At 38.6% G+C, this 24,228-nt stretch overlaps 1 protein-coding gene across 3 annotated transcripts; it reads right to left on the bottom strand.

Annotated features, from left to right (window-relative positions):
- Nucleotides 1–1,358: 1,358 nt before the first annotated feature.
- LOC111401720 lies at nucleotides 1,359–23,220 on the bottom strand. Of its 3 annotated transcripts, XM_023029583.1 has the most exons (13): nucleotides 22,991–23,220; nucleotides 21,866–22,085; nucleotides 19,308–19,400; nucleotides 19,127–19,228; nucleotides 18,836–19,003; nucleotides 18,651–18,739; nucleotides 6,148–6,269; nucleotides 4,039–4,197; nucleotides 3,387–3,568; nucleotides 2,855–3,139; nucleotides 2,499–2,646; nucleotides 2,006–2,390; nucleotides 1,359–1,722 (listed from the first exon to the last, which is right to left on the bottom strand). In XM_023029583.1, exons 1-12 carry the CDS (start codon nucleotides 23,167–23,169, stop codon nucleotides 2,053–2,055), a joined length of 2,085 nt encoding a protein of 694 aa, XP_022885351.1. In that variant the 5' UTR covers nucleotides 23,170–23,220; the 3' UTR covers nucleotides 1,359–1,722; nucleotides 2,006–2,052. The 3 variants fall into 3 exon arrangements, with proteins under 3 accessions (XP_022885351.1, XP_022885352.1, XP_022885353.1); XM_023029584.1 differs by lacking the exon at nucleotides 4,039–4,197 and having other exon boundaries at nucleotides 22,991–23,217; XM_023029585.1 differs by lacking the exons at nucleotides 21,866–22,085; nucleotides 22,991–23,220 and adding an exon at nucleotides 21,700–21,854.
- Between the last annotated feature and the right edge of the window lie 1,008 nt (nucleotides 23,221–24,228).

Genomic DNA, 24,228 nt, shown 5'->3' with positions numbered 1-24,228 from the left:
TCCCATCCCCAAATTTGAAATTCAAATGGGTTATCTTTGAAATGAAGAAGTCTTTTTTTACATAAAAGAGACTTTTGTTACTCATATTAGGCTTCTTCCTAAAATGATCCCTTTGACTAGGCTCCAATGAAAATTCTCCCCTCCATTGACTCTTATTCAGCTGTTCAAACTCGGATGTGATAGAGAATTCTGTCGATCAATTGAGCCGTTTTGGTGAAATAACATTATCATGCTGGCATATTTCGACATTTAATTGAATAGAACTGGCATCATCACGTCTCTTTTTCTTGATCTCGTCTTAAACAGTCGAGCATGACAAATGTGACTAGTGAATACATGCGGTAGTGCACAAAAAATCCCACTTACTTTTTTCTAATACTATACAATGCACCCTACCAAACATGCAACTGACATGTAAGCATATATTTTGATTATAACTAAAACAAGCAAAGCCAAGGAAGACAAGAAGTGGACATAAACTCATCCTTACCTCGTAAACTGCGTAAAGCAACCAAGAGACAATCTAAGAGCATGTTTTGATCATACAAACTTTTTATCCATACATTCGTAAAGCACCCTACTTACTACCTGTTTATTATTCACACATTCCATAAGAGCCACAACTTATAAGCACTACCAAACAAAATATCTAGCTCATGAGTGGATCATCCTGTGATTACCAGCAGAAGGGAATGACAGAAAAATTAGGAAATGAAGGGGCTTAGAAGCACAGCGCCATGCAAATTAGACACCATTAGCAACCACAGACCAATTCCTCTACTGAACAATCAAGGTCTTTCATTCCTAAATGAAGTATAGAAGTACAAAAGAAGAAACTAAAACCCACTTGGCCTCCGGTTTGAGATTTCTAATCTCATGCTTATCCTCTGCCCAGATGCAGCTTTAAATTCCTAACCCCCCCCCCCCCCCCGGGCCAACATCGGTCTCATGCATCCCACTAGAGGAGGCCACTATCCTATTCTCAAGCAAATTTGTCTTTCTAGCAGTATTCTACTCGTGACCTATCACACGCTGAGTAAATAGCATCAATCTGAATTTGATCATAAACAGAATTTTATGATATTCCCCACTCCACAAAATCTGATACTTTCTCATCTCACTCAAAGTAGGAAAAAAACTGCTGCTGAGACAAATATGGGGATCCTTTCTTAGGTCAATACTTTGTCTTCCACCTTTGGCCTTAATCCCCTTCAAGCACAATAATAGCACGAAAATATGATAGTCCAAAGATTTTTTACCCATCCCCAAGACTCGTCCTTGACCTCAAGTTATTCGCACATATTTTTGAATAGATTAAATAGATTAACAATTATTCAAATTTGTCAAGCATACAAGAATTCTACCCAACATGATGCTAAGTGGTGAATTTTGACAATGGAGAGAACATCCGACGACATAGAATATGCTGTTTACAAGAAAGTATCTATATCATGATATAAATATGCAGAAAGCAGAAAACAAACAGAGATGCTACAGAGAGAATAATCTCATATGAATCTAAATTAAACGGATATTCACAATCATGCTCAGCGTATGATTCCAAATGAAACATACCAAGAAAGTTTCAAAAGGAATTGACTTGACGACACCCGACTACATAAAAACATCAGAAGAGAGGTGCAATACTTGCCTTGCACTCCCTTTAGAGTTAAGGTATATTTGTTAACTGCTCATCGAGTTGTATCACTGTCAACCTATCACCTGCGTAAAAAATGAACTTTATTTTGAGAGATTAAACAAATAGGGAAGTCTTGATAAAAATTCATAATTTCAAAAGCTCTGTTTGTGTAAGTGCATGATTCTGAACTTCTTATGGACATAATGAAATGATTTATGCTGCTATACTTTAAGTGCATATTTGGTACGCAGTATTAGACTATACTAGACATAACAATAAACAAGATTTTAGTTTCCTTTTATAGTGTCTAGTGCTTTTTAATCCACCTTATCAAACATGTTATAAGTGTGCACAACAACTACGTACCGTCACTTTACAAACTAATCAGATATACATGAAGCCAAGCCTGTATTTCATTTACACATCGTTGCAACTTTAATCATGTTAGATTTAGCTGCATCCAGCAACGGATCTGTCTCAATTGCCTTGTTAAAGCAGAACTCAGCTTCCGCCCAGCGACCCTCAGCTACAAACACAAGACCAAGATTATTATATGCAGGAGCATAACCCGGCTGCAGTTCAAGTGACTTCGCAAACATTGCCTTTGCGAATTCAAATTTCCTTAATTGCCGATAGAAATTTCCAAGGTTGGAAAATATGGTGTGCCCCTGTTTCGATGTAGCCAATGACAAGGCATGTTTATATACTTTTTCAGCTTGTGAAGACTCCTCCGATAGCTGCAGTGAGATACCTAAGATGCATATTGACATAATGGGACATAAAGGCAACATTTAGAGATTCAACAGAAATGTGAAGTTCCATTGGAGGAAAGAAAAAAAAGGATAACAGTTGCCATTACCGAGATTTGACCATCCATAAACAGATTCCTTAAGACGAGCAACCGCTGCCTTCAGGAATGTCTGAGATGTTTTAAATTCTTGGGTACTAAGACAATGAAGACCAAATTGGTGCCATTGTACAGCATCATCTGGGTCTTCCCCTATAGCCTGATTGATGAGGAAACAAAACAGAGTGAATGAGAAATAAAGGAGGACTGAACATTAACTCAACCTTCACTTCTATAATCCCACTGTGACCACACTTCTCTTTTATCTTCAAATATGTTAATTCTCATTTAAATTTATCCTGCTGGATCAAAGAAATATACTTGATATAATTTGCAGCCAGCAAGTAAATTAGTAAGTGAAAATTAACCTGCTTTAGACTGTATGTAGCACGTTCTTTAACTTCCAGCAGTTCATTTTGTTCAATATCAAATCCTGCTGCAATTTCGTGTTGGGCCTTGTGGACCATAGCAAGACCTGCCCATGCTATTGGAGGCTCAATTAAGATAGAATCTCCTTCTCTTAATATTGAGGCCATTTCATTTCCAGCCCAGGTGAGCTGTCCATTTGGATTCTGAGACCTTTCCGAATCTCTGATTCGGTGAACTCCAACAGCATATCGGGTGGCCAAACAATTGGGCTCCAGCTTTCCAGCCTAGAGGGCAACAAAGATATCCAAAGAATAGAGACTGTTAAAACAACAAAATGGAGAAAATGTAATAGACACTAATCCATCATCAACTAACACTTGCGAAGAGAGCAGGGAAGAAAAAGGATAATCTAGAAGGGAAAGATTTACCTTGCTAGGAACCTAAAAAGTAGTAGTATTTTGTACAAAAAGAAAACAAAAAACCAAATAAATATATACAAAAATAACAATAGAAGCAAGGAGCCAAATGAACCTTCTCTAAGCATTTTCCGGGCGTTCTATGATCACCCGTCAAATAATATGCATTAGCCAGATTTGTCCATATATGAGCTGCTCTGGGATCTGCTTTTGCAGCTGCCAATAAACATTCCTTGGCAACATTGGCAGCTGCAACCTGATCTGCAGAAGTCCCCTCTTCAGCATTCGCCCCAGCACCTATATATGGACGGTGAGATTAATAATTATCTTAATATCTAAAAATTAACATGGGAAAGGAAGAATGTGATAGCGTCCATCCACATCACTCATTCTAGAAGGCACAAGAAGGATTGAGAAGTAACTAGAAGAAGGGGGAATAACAGTATTCTGTTACATGGCAAATTATTTGGCGGGGTGGGAGGGGGAAGTAGTTTGGCAATAGCTATATATGAGAGGGGAGAGAGGCTTAGTAGGGCAGGTAAATATTGAGTGAAAAGAGGAGTCCTGTAGTCATTTTAATATCCGTAATTTTCTGCATTTCGTTTCAATCAAAGATCTAATACAAATTCCATTTTCCTCTTTTCCATTTGGAGTCCTATCAAAGTGGTATCAGAGCACATTCGATCTGATGGCCGAGAAGAAGATAAAAATCAAAGTAGAAGCAATGGAGAAGCTGAAGGAATTGAAAACAGAACTTCAATGGTTACCTGCACTGGAAAGAGCAATGGAGCACTTAAGCCAGAGTATGGCCAAGATGACACAATCACCGGAGGCAATTGAGAAAGATGTGGCATCACTGATTAATCTGAAGGCAGCTCCTATTCTTCCAAAGGCAGTCATGAATACAGTTATGGAGGGAGATAAATCTGGAAGTGATTTAGAGGTTCAGTTACCACCTAATATTCACAAGGTACACGTAGGGGATCAATGGGCGCAATATGAAGGTAAACGGCAGAAAGAAACAGGGGAAGCTAGGAACACTAGACAGTATTCAGAGTTTGAATCTGATCAAATTAGCGCGGAAATCAGAGGAACTAGAGAAAGATTACAAGAGGAATTCTGAGATTCTAACACCATCTGTGTAAAATTTCCCACACAATGAAAGAAGATGGTGACAGGCGATTCAGGTTTATGATTGCAGAGCGTGATGTTGGAGGCGGTAGAGAGGACTTGGTTAATGGGCTGATTCAAGGGAAGATGGTGGAAGAGCCATTACTAAATTTAGTAGGTTGAGACTATGTTAGAGAGGTGGCCCAACAAGTAGGCTGCAAAATTTCGCTTAATTAAAGCCCCAAGAGGAATGGGCCTGAATAAAGAAAAGGAAGATGGCCTAACAACTATTTACAACCCTAGAACCCATCACATTACTCTAGTTTCAAGCCCCAGTTATGCTAATCTGCTGCAATCAAGAAATGACTCCAATTCAGCTCCGTCAATCCCAAAACCAAATTCTATTAATTTCACACATCTGTTTGGTGCTAAATTACGAACGAAGGGACAAAATAATTAGAGTCTCCATTGTAATGTGGATGACACCATTAAGCATTGTTGTATGAAAAGAGAGAATTACGAGACAGGAGACAGAGACTGGGAAATTGATGATATTGGATTAGGATGGATAGGTAGTGGCAAAAGTGCAGGGATTTTTAACTCCGACAATGGTGTGGAGGTTCGTGATACATTGAAATTTTTAATTAATTTGGTGATCGGATTAATGGTGCCAAGGACCATAAAAGGGCGGAATGCACAAGGAGGACGCTGTTGATCTATTGTGGGACTATCCACCATTGTATTCCAATTGGCGGGTTCATTTTTTGGAAAACCCGCAAGGGGGTGCAACTAGTTATGGGATTTTCATGGATGATATACTAGACAAAATCCATCAGGTTATCTCAATTACAAGGTATCTAATACAATCACTTCCCAAATCCCCAACTGTTATCCAGCAACTCTATGTAACTGAGCTTCAATTGAAGATAAAAAAGGGGTTAAGTCCCCATGGTTATGAAAATTATTCCAATGGTGATTGCTTCAAGAAGAAGGCACCGCATGACCTTACAACTAGAAAAGAGGTCACGGAACTGGAAGGAGAACTGCAAGACTTTGCAACTGGAAAAGGGGTCACACAACTTAAAGGAGATGAAATTAGGGGTAAGCCCAAAGGAGGGGCAATCAGAATGGGTGACATGGTGGAATTTTTTTTAAATTCTGTTTTAAGATCGGCTGCCAAGAAAATGAAAATGAAAGGCAGAACAGACCAGCCAGAATTTATGATGTTTGATGGTCCAACTGGTTATGGGGCTTCAAAAAGAGCAAAAATCTTCCCTACCAGAATTGTGACGATGGAAGAGCAGGCAATTGGCACCACCAACACTTCCCTAACACCCACCTTGAGGACAACGAGGATTTGGAAACCGAGGGTAATTATAAGCTCCCATCCACCTCACTCATTCTAGAAGGAACAAGAAGGATTGAGAAGCAACTAGAAGAAGGGGGAATAACAGCATTCTGTTACATGGAAAAGGAGGGGAAGTAGTTAGGCAATAGCTATAAATAAGAGGGGAGAGAGGCTTAGTAGGGCAGGAAAATATTAAGTGAAAGGCGTTCTATAGTCATTTTAATATCTGTAATTTTCTGCATTTCGTTTCAATCAAAGAACTAATACAAATTCCGTTTTCCTCTTTTCCATTTGGAGTCCTATCAGAATGCATTCAATGACGTTACCCTAAAATCTGTTCATACTGTCAACAGTAAACATAGACAGGGGGAATGGAAAGGAGAATATCCAGAATTCTGTTCAATTATCAAATTGATACCTGCAACAACTGAACCATATCTGCACAAAAGAGCAGCAGCATAGTTGATTAAAGCAGCGGGATGATTTTGCTCTTTTAAAACCAAGTCTTGGAAACATTTTTCTGAAAGCTCCACGTTTCCACTGGAAAAAGGATTGTTAGTAACTATCAATTTAGTGTTGACAAATAGATGAAGACCAAAAGGAATTGAAAATATAATAATAATAATAAAATATATATATATATATATATGAAAGTTGTGAGATGTTAATCAACAAATAAATGTACTACACATATATTAGAGGCGTGATTGATTACGTAATTCTTACAGCTTTCCTTGTATAGGCATGATTGATTGTTTTACTTTTATATTACCCCATCATAATTTTGTTTCCTTGATTATTCATGTAAACATCTATAAATAAAAGACGGGCAGAAAGAAGATACCATTTAGCAAAATTGGCATGGTACTAAAATTACTTACTGAGTGTGTGGTTTGGGTTCTCCAAAATCTATTCGTGTTCGTAGTGTTCATAGCATTTGGATTTCTATTCATCGTGTTCATCTCAGTCAAGGGTCATCGCTCACATTTCCGGCACCATCTGTAGTTTTTCTTGGTGTTTTCGACGCCGACACCTGTAGTCAGATCTCTGTTCAGCGTCTTCGCTTCCTCCAGAGGTCACAACTTGTGTTTTCAGATGCCATTGTAGTTAATCTCCGTGGTTTCGACGTCATCTAAGGTGGGTTCTCGTATTTCGAGTGTGGGTCTTGGTTGAAGCGGCCTCTTCTTCTCTTGGAGTTGCTGTGAACTGCTAAAGGCCGACATTTTTTTTTCTTTTTTGATTCATGAGTTTTCCTGACATTTGGGATACTGTTTTATTGTCTTTCAGGTTGCTACTTAGTGAGTTTGGGCTGCTGTCTTAATAGAAAAGTTGTTGGGTCTATGTTCCTCCTTTTTTTCCTTTTTTTAGGTTGATTTAATTATTTAAAGTTACAGGTTTGATTAATTTGGGCTAAACTTCATCATGGCATCTGAGATAGCTGATTCTGTGTGCATTCGTTTTGCTGGCAAGAATTATTCTTCATGGACATTTCATTTTCAGTTTTTGTTGAAGGAAAAGGAGATCTGTAGGGGCATATTGATGAAAGTTTTCCACCCCCCATCAAGAAAAGGACAAAGAGAAGTAAATTGCGTGGAAAACCAAAGATTCTCGAATTATGGCATGAATCATTGGATCAATTGACGCACAAATTGTTCTTAATCTCCTGCCTTACAAGTTAGCTCGTGCCATGTGGGACTTCTTGAAGAAAGTCTATACTTAAAGCAATAATGCTCGGCGATTTTAGTTGGAGTTTAAATTAGCAAATTTCTTTTAGGAGTCACTATCCATTGAATATTATTCAAGATTCTCTAATCTTTGGGCTGAGTGCACAGATATTATCTATGCTTCGATTTCACCGAGCAATTTGGATGCTGTCCAAGCTGTACACGAAGTTACTAAGAGGGATCAATTTCTTTTGAAATTGTGAACTAAATTTGAATCTATCAGGTCCAGCCTTATGAATCACAAATCTATTCCATCATTGGATAATTATTTGGGTGAATTACTAAAGGAGGAGTAGTGCCTTATCACTCATGCCTCTTTGAAACAGCAACAGAATCATGTAGCACCGGCTCATGTTGTTTATGTGGCTCAGAAAAATTCAACCTCGAGATACGTCTAGTGTGTAGTGCAGTGTTGTAGCTGTAAGGGGTTTGGTCACATGGCTCTTCAGTGTCCCAGAAAAGTTTGCAATTATTGCAAGAAGCATGACCATGTTATTAAGGAGCGCCCCACTCGTCCTCCAACAAGATTGGAGCAAATTATGTTGCTGATGCCATTTTAGCCTCTAGTTTTGCTCCGTCCCCTATTCTCATTCAAGTTTCAGCCTCTCTTAGTCCTTTCCAAAGTCCCATAACTCCTAAGATTATTTAACAAATTATGATTATCTCTGCTTTGTCTGCTTTAGGTGTCTCAGGTAATCCACCATCTACTTGTTCTTTTTGGTCATTAGACTCAGGGGCCTCTAATCATATCACTCAGGATCCTCAATTGCTTAGTGACCTCAGACCATATACTGGACCATTCAATAATACACTGCCGATTGTAACACCCTTCCTATCTCATCCGTAAGGGATATATCACCAAATTTATCTAATGTTTATCTCTCCTTATTTATCAAATTATCTTTTATATGTTGGGCAACTTGATAATAATTATAGTCCCATTTTCTTCTTCTAGTTGTCATGTGCAGAATCAAGGGTCCCTAAATGGGCCAAGACGTCTCTTTCCCATTTCAACAAGGCTTGTTCCGTTTTCTTCTTTTGTTTGTAATTCTGCCACTATAGATATTTTTAATTGGCATAAGAAATTGGGACATTCCAATTCGAATGTGCTATAACACTTGTTAAACTCGAGTTTACTTCGTAATAAAAATGCTGCTTCGATTATGTCTCTTGATTGTGCTTCATGTGAACTTGCCAAGTCTTTTACCATTCCCGTCTCTTACTTTTCATGCTTTGCATATTTTCAATATTGGTCATAGCGATGTATGAGGTTTTGCACATGTGGTATCTCATGCTCATTATAAATACTTTGTTATTTTTATCGATGATTATAACCAATTCACATGGATTTATTTTCTTCGTGCAAAGAAGACCTCACCTGCTTTTCAAGCCTTTCTTGCTCTCGCTGACAATCAATTTTCCTCCTCGATCAAAGTCTTAAGATCTGATTCGGGAGGTGAATATATGTCTAGTGCCTTTTAATCTTTCTTACAAACCAAAGGTATTATTTCTCGGCGATCTTACCCTCCTACCCCTCAACAAAACGGGACGGAAAACGTGAGAACCGTCACCTTCTTAATATGGTTCAAGCCCATCTAATTAAGTCTTTTGTTCCTTCTCTTTTTGGTGTGAACCATTCTCTACCGCTGTGTATCTCATAAACTGATTACCTTCTCCCATTCTTAATAATGCTTCTCCATTCTATAAATCTTTGATCACCCACATATTGATGCAGCACCAATGGGATGATTAATAGAAACAAAAGAAGATTCAAAAAGAATGGGGGATTAAGGGGGGGGGGGGGAAGAAGAATTCAATAGGAGAGGGAGAAAGATGCGCCATAAGCCACCAAATAATTATTGTTCATTCATCAACTGAAAATTATAATGTAAAATAGGTTTAAAAGCAACCCTAACAAGCTTGGGCCCGAGCCCATACAAGTTCAAATCCTAAATAATAGTCTAAAAGATAAATAAAGCATAAATAAAGCGTAAATAAACTAAGTAACGTCCGATGTCCTCATCAACTCTCCCGGGGTGGGAGAAAACTCGACCCTGTCGAGTGGATCACTTTAGGCTGTCATCAATCTCCCAACCATAAGCTGAGTGGTTAGGCAAGTTTCTTCCGACGTCTGTAAAAATGTGTCAATGGAGGTCTGAACCTGGTGTCCTCACCAACTCCCCTCGGGTGGACGGGAAGCGATCTGGGCCAAGGAAGATCCTGCTGACTCCGATAAAACTCCAATAAATCTGGATCCAATTGCTGTAGTGTCTCCCAGGAGATCCATGCACAGTCAGAATCTGGTCGACCAACCCAACGAACAAGGAAGCGCTGAACCTCTCCATCATTAGTGAACACAGTTTCTTCATTTAAAATAGCATCAATTTTTTCTCTGTGTGCTGTGAGAGGTGGTAGTGGGTTAGAAGGGGCCAAAGAATCAAGATCAAAGTCCACAAAAGGAGGTGACAGAGGATCATCTGAGGGAATGAAATGACCTTTATAAGGTACAAGGTCCTCAACATTGAAAGTAGAGTGGTAACCAAGGTGTGGTGAAATGTCAACAATATAGGCATTCGGACCAACCTGCTTTAAAATTTTAAAAGGACCAGCACTACGCGCTTGCAATTTGGAGGCGGATCCATGTAGACACCGCTCTGACCTAATGCGTAACATAACGTAATCCCCAATGTTAAACTCAATATGTCGTTCGTGTAAATCAGTTTGGAGTTTATATTTTGCATTACTAGCTTCAAGTTGTTTATTGATCTCAATATGCAAGTCACGAAGATGTTGTGCAAATGCTTTGGCTGATACTGATACTCTAGTCTGAGGGTACATAGGGATGAGATCTAACGGTTTCCTAGGCTTGTACCCATGAACAGCTTCAAATGGACTCATACCTAATGAACGATTTATGGAGCTATTATACGCAACATGAGCTACAGGAAGGATCAAATCCCAATTTCGAAGGTTTTTCCGGACCAGACAACGTAATAGGTTACCAAGACTTCGATTAACTACTTTAGTTTGACCGTCAGTTTGAGGGTGGTAGGCCGTAGAAAATTTCAATTTGGTACCCATCTTATGCCACAAAATTCTCCAAAAATGGCTAGTGAAACGAATGTCCCTATCAGACACGATGGTCTTGGGAAGCCCATACAATTTGACAATTTCATTAAAGAATAACATAGCAACCTTGGACGCATCCGACGTCTTGCTACAGGGGATAAAATGAGTCATCTTTGAGAAGCGATCGACAACCACAAAAATAGAATCATGCTTCTTTAGGGTGCGTGGAAGTCCTAACACAAAATCCATACTAACATCTTGCCAAGGACAATTAGGGACGGGGATAGGGGTGTATAGACCTGTGTTCTGCTTCTTCTGCTTACTCAATTAACAAATGTTACAAGTACTAACAATTTTAGCCACGTCTTTCTTCAAGCTAGGCCAATAGAATTGACGTTCAACTTCCTCAATGGTCTTATCACGTCCAAAATGACCGGCTAACCCTCCCGCATGAATTTCCCACACGATGAAATCTCGCATTGAAGTTCGAGGGATGCACAATTTATTGGCTCTAAAGAGATAACCCTCCTCAAGTCGGAAGCCATCTGTGGCGCCTTATTGTCCCCTTTGTAAATCAAGAAAGATATCTTTAAAATCAGGACATGCCTCGTAATCCTCCTTAAGTCTTTCAAAACCAATGACCTTGACACTCATGATCGACAAAAGGGAGACACGACGACTTAATGCATCAGCTGCTTAGTTCTCTACGCCCTTCTTGTGTTTTAAAACAAATGAGTAGGCCTGCAAATATTCGACCCAACGACCATGCCTAGAATTTAATCTTTTCTGGGAGTTGAGGTAACGAAGGGCCTCGTAATCCGAATAAATGACAAATTCTTGGGGTAACAAATAGTGGCGCCAATAGCGCAAAACCTGGACCACTGCATACAGTTCCTTATTATAAGTTGAGTACCGCTGTTTGGCTTCATTTAACTTCTCACTGAAGTAGGCAACAAGGTGACGATCCTGACTTAAGACTCTGCCTATACTTACCCCAGAGGCGTCACATTCAACTTCAAAGACTTTGAAAAATCGGGAAGACGCATGACAGGGGCCTCCGTCATTCGCTTCTTGACTAACTTAAAGGCCTTAGCCGCCTCTTGTGTCCAATGAAACTCCCCTTTCCTCAAGCACTCCGTAATAGGCGCCATAATAGTGCTAAACCCCTTAATAAAGCAACGGTAAAATGTAGCTAAGCCGTGAAAGCTCCTGACGTCATGAATAGCTTTTGGCTCAGGCCAGTCAATAATCGCCTGAACCTTAGCAGGGTCAGCGGATATTCCTGTCGAAGAGACAATGAACCCCAGAAAAACGACTGTGTCGGTGAAGAAAGAGCACTTCTTGACGTTAGTATATAGATTAGTTGCATGAAGAGTAGAGCAAACTTGTGTGAGGTGGTCAAGGTGTTGCTCCTTAGTCTTACTATAGATGAGGATATTATCAAAGTAGACAACAAGAAACTTTCCCATGAAAGGTCGGAGAGTTTGTGTCATTACTCGCATAAAGGTACTTGGCGTATTACTCAGTCCAAAAGGCATGACCAGTCATTCATAAATACCATCTTTCGTCTTAAACGCGGTCTTCCACTCCTCATCTGGACGAATTCGAATCTGATGGTATCCACTCTTCAGATCAATCTTCGAAAAGATTGTGGCACCAACTATCATATCTAACATATCGTCAAGTCTAGGAATGGGAAAACGATACTTCACCGTGATCCTATTGATCGCGCGACTATCCACACACATCCTCCAAGAACCATCCTTTTTGGGCGTCAATAGGGCGGGGAAAGCACACGGGCTTAAACTCTCACGAATGAATCCTTTGTGAAGGAGGTCATCCACTTGCCTTTGAAGTTCAGCGTGCTCGGTAGGATTCATCCTATAGTGAGGCAAATTTGGGAGGGATATGCCCCTGGGACGAAATATATGGCATGTTGAATATCCCTTAGTGGAGGTAGATGATCAGGTAGGTCTTCCGGAAAGACGTCTCGAAACTCTTGGAGGACCGACAGGACTTCAACAGGGCTCTCTATTGTGGAGTGGGATGGAACCTCCATGACCACCAAAGCGAGCACAACTGAATCACCAACAAGTGTACGCTCAAACTCCGTAGGACTAATGATGTGCAATCCCTTTCGTTCCACACTTTTCTTCATTTCCAGTGGGCCAACAGGCTTTGGGAGCAGTGGGTTAAGGTGAATCTTCTTTCCATTAAACACGAAGGAGCAGGAATTGGATCGACCATAGATGGTTACATCTAGGTCAAATAACCAAGGTTGTCCTAAGATTATGTGCCCGACGTCCATTGAAATGACGTCACACCATATATGGTCCTTATACTCGAGAAATTGGATAGGGACTAAACAACGCTCATTGACAGCTATGGAGGAGGTATCAACCCAAGAGACGCTGTATGGTTGAGGGTGAGGAACAGACTTCAACCCTAGACGGGATACTGTAGCCATCGAAACCGCATTAATGCAGTTGCCACTATCCAGAATAACTTTACAGCCCTTATTATTAATCTTGATGTAAGTGTGGAAGATGGCATGACAGCGGCAATCATCGGCATCCCTAGGCTGGGTAAGAGTACAACGGACGACACCGACTCTAGGCATATGTGGTATAAGGGGACTAGCCTAAATACAACCCAAGAAGGTATCTTCACTATCCTCCAAGTCATCAAACTCTTCTAACTTAGGCTCATAAACCTGATCCTCTAGTAGCTCGTCAGCTATACCTTCACGCACTTCCAAAACTAGGGCTCGGCTAGGACACTTAAAAGCAATGTGACCAAAACCCTTACAGTTGAACCATTGCCAACGAGAGGACGTTCTTGAAACCTCAGAACCTCTACCTTTACTATCCGATGTGGGGGTAGTATTAGGAGGAGGACCTAGAATAGACTTAGGGGGTGGAGTGGATGCAGAGGAGGTTGCAGTGCGAGAGTCACTACGACTTCTGTACGGTATCCTAGTGACTAACTCGTAATCCAGAACGAAAGAGTAGGCGTGGTCAAGGGTGGTGACACCTCTAAGAACAAGCTCACGTCTAAGATCATCCCGCAGGCCTTGCCTAAACCTACTCAAGGTCATGACTTCATCTTCAACGACTTGACATCTCATTCGAAACTCGTCAAACTGAGCAACATATTCGGTCACAGGTCGATTGCCTTGCGTAAATGCGTTCCATTGATCTAGCAAGTTGCCCCTGTAAGATTGAGGTAAATATTTTCCTTCAAGGCGACGCTTAATTTCATCTCAATTCCCAACAGGGGGAGCATGAAGCCTCTTTAGGAGGTCCTCAACACTTTCCCAAAACAGTTGAGCTGTGCCAGTTAATTTCAAACTGGCAAATTGTACCCTCCGATCTTCAGGGACCCCATACCAGGCAAAGAAGCGATCCATATCTCTAACCCATTGATTGAATACTCTAGGATCTAGACAACCATCAAATGTAGGGACATCTAACTTAATATTTCGAAAGAGGCGCTCCTCATGGCGAGAGGGAGATAGTGTACCATGACGATGATATTCCCGCTCGTGTCCACGAGCTTGATTTCCGTCCCTACGATCATGTCTAGCATGGTGTTGACCACCTTGTGGACGATGATGAGGTCTATTAATGGAAGCGTCAGAATTTTCAGCTTCAGTTGAGTATTGGGTTGGGTCAAGAGTGTTTACCCTAGCGGTTAGGGCTCTATTCTCCTCACGAGTAGCGGCTACCTCAGTTTGGACAGCCGTTAATTGGTTTTGTAATTGTGCCAACTGTCGGGTGATAGCTTCAATGCGGGAAGGGTCCATGGTAAGGGTACCAGCACTAGACGCAGTAACTCGACCACTACGCAATTGCATACACAGTAACACAAGCTAAGTGAAGTGCACTACTGAGATCAACAAATAACAAGTGTCAAAAGTAGATTCGCAACTTGAAATTTTATTATTATTATTTGTTTGTTAAAATGGGATTACGTAAAGTCCGATTTTTGCAAGCAAATAATACTGGTGCAAATAAAATTGAAAGCAAGGATAGAAATGACCATTCGAAATATCTAAACACGTGGAGTAATGGGGAACAAAGGGAGTAAATTCACGAATTTCAATCAAGTAGGTTTAAGGTCACAATTGTCAAGTTACAACAACACAAATATTGTAGGTGATCCGATTTTAAGATGAAGAACCAATATAAACCAATAATAAAGAGATCAAGAACTCCTTGTCGTTTAGTTGCCCGAACTGCTGACAAGTGGGTTCCGAATATGCTTGCGGCCCTTCCTTCGCTTCAGTTATCTTCCACGTCAGAACTCACTTCTGTTGAATTGCAAATTATACTATCTTGACTCTGGCTCTGTTGTGGTAGGATGTTCAAATATCAACCAATTGAACAATAAACTGTCTCCGACTCTGGCTCTGTTGTTGCTGTATTTTGCAAAACTGGAGGCGTCAAACTCTATGATGGCGGCGGTTGGTGGCAGTATGAGAGGGGAACCGGTTTAGATGGAGATGAGTTTGAGACTACGACCTAATTAATTCTTGCTAGGTATATGCATTTTAGGATAACTGTTGCCGGCGACTAGATGAGAAATCGTGTGTATTGTTGACAAAGTCAGTAGTTGGTGAGTTGTGCGTGGATGTCACGTGGAGCTGACTCGCTAGTTGTGACTGTGTGCTTTCATGTGGGTTTGGTTTGGTTGTTGTTGAGGAAGATCATGGTGCGCTTCTCAATGGATAAGACAAAGGATTTAGGTTTCAGGTTTATAGGGGTGGGGTGATCGGAGTTCGTAGCGGCGGCTTTGAAGAATGTACAGTAGAAGTTGGTAGCGGTTGGCAGAGTGAATTATTGGTGGAGGTTTGCAACGGGGAGTAACGTGGAGCCGGAGAAGATGAAATTAGGGGAGATTGGGCCGGGTGAATGGTTTGGGGATAATTGGGTTTTATGGGCTTGGAGTGTAAATAGTGTTGGGATAATGAATCAATGGGCTCCTGTAATTGGGTTGGGAAATGGGGATATGAGGTGGGCTAATGTGGGTGATTGGGCTGGATAATTGTAAATAGGGTTGAAATTGTTGGAACAGCAATATTACTAACAGCAGCCACAAAGAAAATACGAATTTTTTTACTTTATTTTATTTTTTTGTAATAGACGCAAAAAAAAAAAATCTAAAATTTGGAACTTCGGGCATGAACAGTAACCTTTTTTTTTTTTCAACTAAGTCTGGAAATTGAAGGATAAAATTGCTGCCTTTACCAAAATACTTTTAGTTTGTGCTGTTCTAACAAATTTATGGGAAGAAGATACGAAGAAATTGTGGGTTGAGGACGAGAAATTACCAAGATTCGGCTCTAATACCAAATTTGATGCAGCACCAATGGGATGATTAATAGAAACAGAAGAAGATTCAGAAAGAATAGGGGATTAAGGGAGGGGAAGAAGAAGAATTCAATAGGAGAGGGAGAAAGATGCGCCATAAGCCACCAAATAATTATTGTTCATTCATCAACTGAAAATTATAATGTAAATTAGGTTTCAATAGTTAAGCAACCCTAACAAGCTTAGGCCCGAGCCCATATAAGTCCAAATCCTAAATAATAGTTCAAAAGATAAATAAAGCATAAATAAAGCGTAAATAAACTAAGTAACGTCCGATGTCCTCATCACATATTCTCATCTCCGGCCCTTTAAGTGTGTATATTTTGTTCATTTGCAATCACATGAAAGAACAAAACTCACACCTCAATCTATCAAGTATGTCTTTCTGGGATATGGTGAGACTCAAAAAGGGAACGTCGGTTATGATCCTACATCACAAAAAAATTGAATTTTTCATAATTTTTTTAAAAAAAACAATCCTTCTTCAGTTCAAAGACCGTTGTTCCCCCTCTTGTATTCTCTGTCTAGCCTGATTTCCCTCTAGAACCATCTCGGTACAAGCCAGGCCTTGTTTACACTCATGGACATGCTACATCTATCACTGGTCTAGATCTTCATTCTCAGACGACAGTCATCCCTAGCCTCTCTGATCCTCCACCTACGACACCAGATCCTGCACCAGATGATTTACCGCCTCCTGTCCCTCTTCGTCGTACTTCTTGTGTTCCTTGACCACCAGATAGGTAGGTTTTTCCTCCCATAGTTCTATATCTACTAAATTTAATTCGGTTTCTAGTCCTTCCTTCTATAGACAAGTTATGGAACATGAATGTTGGCAACGGGCCATGAAAGCAAAACACGAGGCTCTCGAGGTCAACCACAACATTGTGCCATGTCCACAGACTGTGAAACCTATTGGAAGTAAATGGGTATATTCCATCAAACTTCGTTCTGATGGTTCTTTGGAGCGCAATAAGGTTCGATTGGTTGCTTTAGGTAATCGTCAAGAGTATGAAATAGATTATGATGAGACATTTGCTCTCGTGGCAAAAATGACCACTATTCACCTCTTGTTATCGCTTACCGCTTCTCAATCATGGTCTTTACCTCAAACGGATGTGAAGAACGCATTCCTACATGGAGACCTCAAGGACATTCATATGAAACATCTATCTGGTATGCCTATTCCCTCAGCTAACTCTATGTGTAAGCTAAAACGCTCCTTGTATGGTCTTAAGCATGAACCTCGAGCATGTTTTGACAAGTTTCTAACATACTTTTGATTTTTCCTTCACTCAGAGTCAGTATTACGCATCTCTATCCTTTCACAAAAGTACAACTGGCATCGTTTGTTTGTTGGTATATGTAGATGATATTAATATCTCAGGATCTGGTTACAATCTTATTTAGAAGCTTCAGAACATCTCCACTCGATTTTTCATATGAAGATATAGGTCATCTTATTTTCTTGGCTTACAGGTTCATACAGAGCTACACGGTATATTCTTGAATCAACATAAGTATATTCAAGACTTGATCATGTTGGATAATTTATCTGAAGCTCCTCCATTAATACTCCCCTAGAGCTTAATGTTAAATATAGGAAAGACAAAGGCGATATTTTTCCAGACCCTATCCTATATCGGAAGGTGGTTGGAAGTCTCATTTTTCTCACTATCACACATTCGGATATTTCCTTCGCCATTCATACCGTCAGCAAATTTATGGATGCACCTCGTCATCTTCATTTGGTAACTGCCCGCTGCATTATTTGATATCTTATTGAGACTCCTCATCATGGTCTGTTCTTTCCTGGGGGACATCTCTTGGACTCATAGCTTATAATGATGATAACTAAGTTGGTTGCCCTGATTCTCATCGATATACTATTGGATGGTGTATCTTTCTTGGTAATACTCTCATTTCTTAAAAATGTAAAAAACAAGATTGTATTTCTAAGTCCTCTGCTGGCGCTGAATATCGTGTTATGTCAGTTGTCTATTCTAAGATTGTGTGGTTGAAAAGTCTTTTACCAGAACTTGGTATTTCCCAATCACGACCTACACCACTTCATGGCGACAACATTAATGTTATTCAAATTGCAACTAATCCTGTGTATCGTGAGTATACCAAACACATTAAAGTAGACTGTAATTACATTTGGGACGCCTATGATTCCAAGATCATTGCTCTTTCCATGTCTCTACTACTCAACAGGCCGCAGATATCTTCTCTACCTTAACTTGCTAGCGTCATAACTTTCTCGTCCGCAAATTGATGCTCGTGAATTCTCCAACATCAATTTGAGGGGGTATTAGAGGTGTGATTGATTACATAATTCTTGCAGCTTTCCTTGTATAGGCGTGATTGATTGCTTTCCTTTTATATTACCAATTATAACTTTGTTTCCTTGTATATTCATGTAAACATCTATAAATAAAAGACAGAAGAAAAAGAAGAGATCATTCAAAAAAATTGGCAACATAAACATGAAGGACAAAAACAAGCGGTATAACAGATAGCTTTTGAAGGCAACAAAGGAATATTTTCACAATTTCAAACACAATTCATTTACGATGAAGCCGCCATTAGTCAAACTTCTGAACCTTGTTAAGATACTTTTCCACTTTGTCACTATAGGCTTGTGTTCCATTATGGCAAAAATGTACTATTCTACAACTAACAAATTCATCGCTGTGAAAAACTACTACACAAATACAAAGAATATTGGAATTACATCACTAGTTATTCCTTACCTTTGAAGATACGTGACTCCAAGATTCCCAAGGCAATCCAAGTTGTTGGGGACAATATCCAACAAAGATGAAAATACTGATATAGCACCCTAGAGAAGATATTAAATCATTTTCAATCAAGACATCTTACTAGGTAACATGATCATGCTGATAGACAGAAAAAGAATATACATGTCTATTTTCACCTGCAAGCAACCAGTTTTAAGAAGTATCAAACCAAGAGTATTCCAAACAGATGCCTGTCTGACATCGGACTTCATAGACTCCCTCAACTTCAAACAAATTTCATCAAGTTCTTGAGGTTTGAGTTCTTCATCCAAAGTACAATTCTCCAAGCTTTCTAACAATATGCACTTCACGAGTGATGAAACAAGGACCGGGTGCAAGTGAAGTGAACCGTAGTCAACCAGGTGTTCATAGTATAACTAAAAGAGAAAATATTCATGAAATAGTACTTCAGCTAAAAGTTAGTCCACCTGTGCATGGTGAATCTGAACCAGTGACAGCAACTCAGGCCGGTCAATTTCTTCTTCAGAGCGAAGCAATATTTCTGCTGCTTTCTCATAAGCCAGAATCGCCTTCAACAAATTTTCAAAGATGAATGCTACTAAATGCATCAATATGGACTAAATAAAATCCAGCAAGATCAACAGGTACCTGTTGAGGTTGACCCATTCTTTGATACATTAAACCAAGTATGAAATGAGCATGCACATTCTTTGGCATCTTTCGTGCAACATGTACCAACCCCTAACAGCATATATGTCGGTCAATGCTTACAGCACGTAAATCAAGTTGAGATAATAAGCAGAGGTGCAATAACTTATTAACTACAATTCCTTTAACTCAGTCAAGAGTTCATGAAATGTTGATAAATGAGTCAAAATCCTGATCCCTCTTTTGAGATTCATTCCATTCAAGAGCTGAGATACAAATAGATATGGCCCTATGTTAGCTCAATCATACTGTTGACCTAAAGGAGCAAAAAGCATATTTCACCGAGACCTTCAATGTCACCTAAATCTGAGCCATCCAAATGATTTCTAAGATGTTACTGAAGGAGATAAAGATAGAAATAAAGATTAAGATATAAGTTAGATATGATTTATATATAAAGTTTAATTCAAATTGGGTTTATTTTGATTAGATTAGATTCAATAATTCGATAAAGTTCTATTTATTAAATATCCTCTCGATTTAAGAGAGCTCAGAGCAAGTTCTTTTCCTTTTGGCTAAACAAATCTTGTTTCCAAAATCCAATCTCTTCACACTCAAAATAGTTGGACAGTGTCCAATAACCACATTTAATACAAAACAAAATTTAACAAAAAATACAAAAAGAATTCGTTTCGACATCAATCAATGGTGCAGTTTTCTCGTCTTTTTAGTTAACTGAATAAATAAATAAATAAATAAATAAAAGAAGCAAAAATAAAAATAAAAAAAAGTCAAACATGCAGGTTGTTCACTGTCTTCATTGTTCTGATCCATGAAGAAAAAAGAAAAAAACTGTTCATTTGCAGAATTGCGCTCGCTGCTCTGATTTATTGCTCCATATAACATACATCCAACCCACCACAATAACATACCAGACCCTCAAAACAAGCCCATCTCATAAAGCCCAATTCATAACCACCAATTCAACCTCAAACATCCGGCACAAGTTAGAATCAATTCAAGCCAACGCAACATCACAGCCCACATATATCGAAAACCTAACCCATTAACCTCCTAAACAAAGCTCAACCCAACAAACTTCAATTCAAAGTATAGCCCAATCGATAAACCATGTAGACATCACAACTAACAACCCACATACTTAACACTTGCCCAATCAAGAGGACCAATAGTCCAATAATCCAAAAACAAAACTCAGCCCACACTCATCGTCGATAACCCACACAACACCACCACCCTTCAACTTGACCAACCACCATCATTATCATAGCTGTGAGTCAACTCCCATAAACAACTGTCCCCCAGTTCAACCACCATCATCACCATACCCCTGTAAACTTGAATTCAACCATACCCTCTTGCCACTTCCAATCATCGGCTACCAACACCCTCCATTGACCACCACAAAATAAACTATTTGATTGGTCATCAAGTGAAAATTATATTTTCAATATAGTAAATTATTCTCTTACTAGGCTTCATTCGAGCTTTCGATGTTGCAATCATTTTTTTCTACAAAAGCCAATCTACAAAGCTAGTCCCTTGTGCTCCTTATTACGCGCAATCAATTGAAGTTGTTGAAGAGAAGTTACATAATTTTTTACTTCTTGGATTTCCATGTCGATACTTGGTTAGAAGGAAAGGTCATCCCCTTGGTAAGATCGTATTCTTAGGGTGATTTATACATTAAGTTGTTGTTACATGATCAATTTCAATCTTTGATTCAAAAAAAAATATCGTCCCCTTGGTATGAGTTCAGATATATGTTGCTGTCAAGAATTTAGTACAATCATTTGGTCAAAACAAAAGATCAATCTCCTTGAAGTATGAAATTCTAGTTTATCTCGTTGAAGTTGATTTTTCTCAACTGCTGAAAAATTTTGGAAATAGAGATAAAAGTTAGATATGATTTAATATGGAGTTCAATTCAAATAGGTTTTTTAGATTACATTTAATAATTCGATAAAATTCTAGTTTATTAGATATTCTTTTGATTTTAGTTTCTTTGCTATATATAGGGCTAATACAATATAATAGACACACTTGAATATACATGATAAATTTATTTTTCCCTTAACCTAATTTTTCTTCTTCTTGGATTTCCTTTCTTCACTGTTTGTTGTCAAATTATTACACTCCTACGTCAGCTACACTTAACTTCCTACCCATGACAGAATATACACACGTCCGAATTACAATGTCAAAAATACTACAGTTCAATCACTCAAAATTTGAAAATAGAGAAGGCAAAAACAGTAGAAAAACACCGCACAGAGTTCAGGCTGCTTTTTTTTTTCTTTTTTTTTTTTAAATCAATTTTATCTAAGAAGCAGCATTGCAGATAAACAAGGATAGGGTGGAGGAAGAAAACCTTCACACCGGAAGGATGTCGACCTTTGTATTTGGTGCTCTAGTGTTTGTGTATTAACTTTTTTCCTGTCGGGTATATTGTGTGCATATTTCATTTCATTTCGTATCTCCTTGATCATATGGAGAGGAGGTGCAATAGCATGTCAAAGAGGTAAAAAGTTGCTCACGGTTTTGAGGCTGCTAACTTTTTCCTCGCGAGAAGTGGAGTTCCCTTGACCATTTTGGTCAGCATCTATATCAGCTCCACTGCAATCAGGAGGGTACTCGGCTTTACTAGTTCTTGAACGGCATTTCCCCAACCTTTTCACTTGTGATGCTTCTGCATCCATAGCCTCTGCATTTCCCATCAAGCTCATTTTATCTTGACTGTTCTCATCATTAATAACCCTACAGATCCAGACAATCACACTATATATTAAAATATAATAGTGAATTTTCTAAATGACTGACAAAGTTAAATGTTCTCTATTTGTCTCATATTCAAAACTAAGCTGAAAGTTGTGTTTTACGTACTTCTTCAATAATACCCCATGACATGTTACATATTTGGGCGAAAGCTTTTACTTAGAAAGCACTACAAAATTGGGATCATCTTTTCTTGGGTAATCTTGTCATAATCACCCAACAGGGCAAACAAATACCCCCCAGATTGAAAGTAAAAATTTCCAAAAACAGATAACAATTTAATGTTGCTCTTACCTCAAAATCGAAAATCTTGATTTAACCTGTCCACATTTCTTACGTTAAACTTACAAAGTTGTGTTTTATGCACCTTCTTCAATAATTTCCATCATCATGTACTATAAAGAGATTCATTGGGCTAAATCGGGATTGTTTTGTTGAAGTAGGCAGGGGATTCTACGTAGGGAAAGTGAACATCAATTTCAGATGTCAAAAGGAAGCCAATCAATACAGAACATGAAAAATACTTGTCAATCCGGATGCTGCCTTTTGTTGATTCTTTTTCAACAAGCAGTTAAATTGACATCCAGTGTTTCACAATGCATTCCAGACAAATAATCTTTAACATCACAGCATGAGACACATTCAATATATTATTTTCACACTACAAGACCTCAAATTCCCCCAGAAACACAAATTATTGTAGCCCATTTACCAAAAGCAGCATTAATTTCATCATTACTTCCCTATATACCTTTATTGCCATATACACACAAAAGTTTTTATTCATCTTTATCATTTTGGACTTAAACCCACAACGGATAAACAACAGAACATAAAAAAGAAACTACAAAACTCTAGCTCATGAATTAAATGATAAAGACAAAGACCTAGAGACATTTAGAGAATAAGTAGATTGGAGGTCGGAATCCAGCGGCTCAGCGTTAAGGTCGGTCAAAACAGCGAGTCTCGGTGGCTGTGGAGTCGGCGCATGCGGTGGAGGTGGCTTTATGGTGGCATCGTTGCACGGAGGCTCCGGTTTCACGGCGGCAGAGTGAAGTTGGGACATTGCAGAAAATGTTTAAAAAGATATTTTAGCCTGAAAAATGTTGACTGAAATAGGTTTCGGTTTTGTGGTCGGCGGTGAGTTAGACCAATTTGGTAATTTCCATTTAAAGGACTAAAATAAGGATAGTAGCCAAAAAAAAAACAAAAATGTAGTTCAATTTTTATTTTTTATACAACATTTTAATTGTATTAAGGTTCTTAATTTTTCATGTCATTTTTATTCTCAAACTTTTCATTAATTAACACATTTTATAATCGATAACAATTTCATATTTAAAAGTTTGTTAAAATGGCGTAAAATAACTTATTTTTCCATTATATTTAAAAAAAAAGTGATAAAAATATTATTTCCTCATTTCAAAGCATGAAAATAAAATATTTTCATATAAATCATCATAAAAAATGAGACTTACAAATTAATAGAAGGTTAAAAATAAGAATTCGACGAAGAAAAATTAAAGAAATAATTGTTACAATGAGTAAAGATTAAGAGGTTTAACTGTAATTAAAACGTGGTGTTTAAATAAAAATTGTTTCAACAATATAATCACCCTAAAAGAATAAGCCCTCGAGCTCTCAAAGTGTGTGTGTGTGTGTGTGTGTGAGATACCAAAATGGGCCAAGGAAGGGAAGAGTAGAAGTGAAAATTAAACAAATGTTTGAAAATGATAAATTTGAACAATAAAAAGAGTATCAATAACTACTTCTTGATCCAAATCTTTTACAAGATAAAAAATATTTTTGAAGCAAATATTTGAATTACAAACATGATCTTTTGAAAGTTTATATTGAATATTGAGTTTTTTACCACTAGCACCATAAAGACGCTCAGTAATTTTTTCAAAATATTTTGTAGGTATCAATCCTTCACGGATATAATTTTGATCAGCTCCAGAATTAATAAGGACTCTAGAAGTGAATTTGAATTCTTTGTTGACTACAATAGTCATATTGCAGTACCATTTTTTTAGTTGAACATGATTAATAACATTAATCATTTCTTCTTCAGATTAAATATTTGAAGGAATGAAAGGATCGAATTCTTAACCAGAAGAATTGG

The sequence above is a fragment of the Olea europaea genome, chromosome 10 (genome assembly GCF_002742605.1).
Source record: "Olea europaea var. sylvestris chromosome 10, O_europaea_v1, whole genome shotgun sequence".
Taxonomy (NCBI): domain Eukaryota; kingdom Viridiplantae; phylum Streptophyta; class Magnoliopsida; order Lamiales; family Oleaceae; genus Olea; species Olea europaea.
The sequence above is the reverse complement of the archived record's forward strand: the minus strand, read 5'-3'. Positions and strand labels throughout refer to the sequence as shown.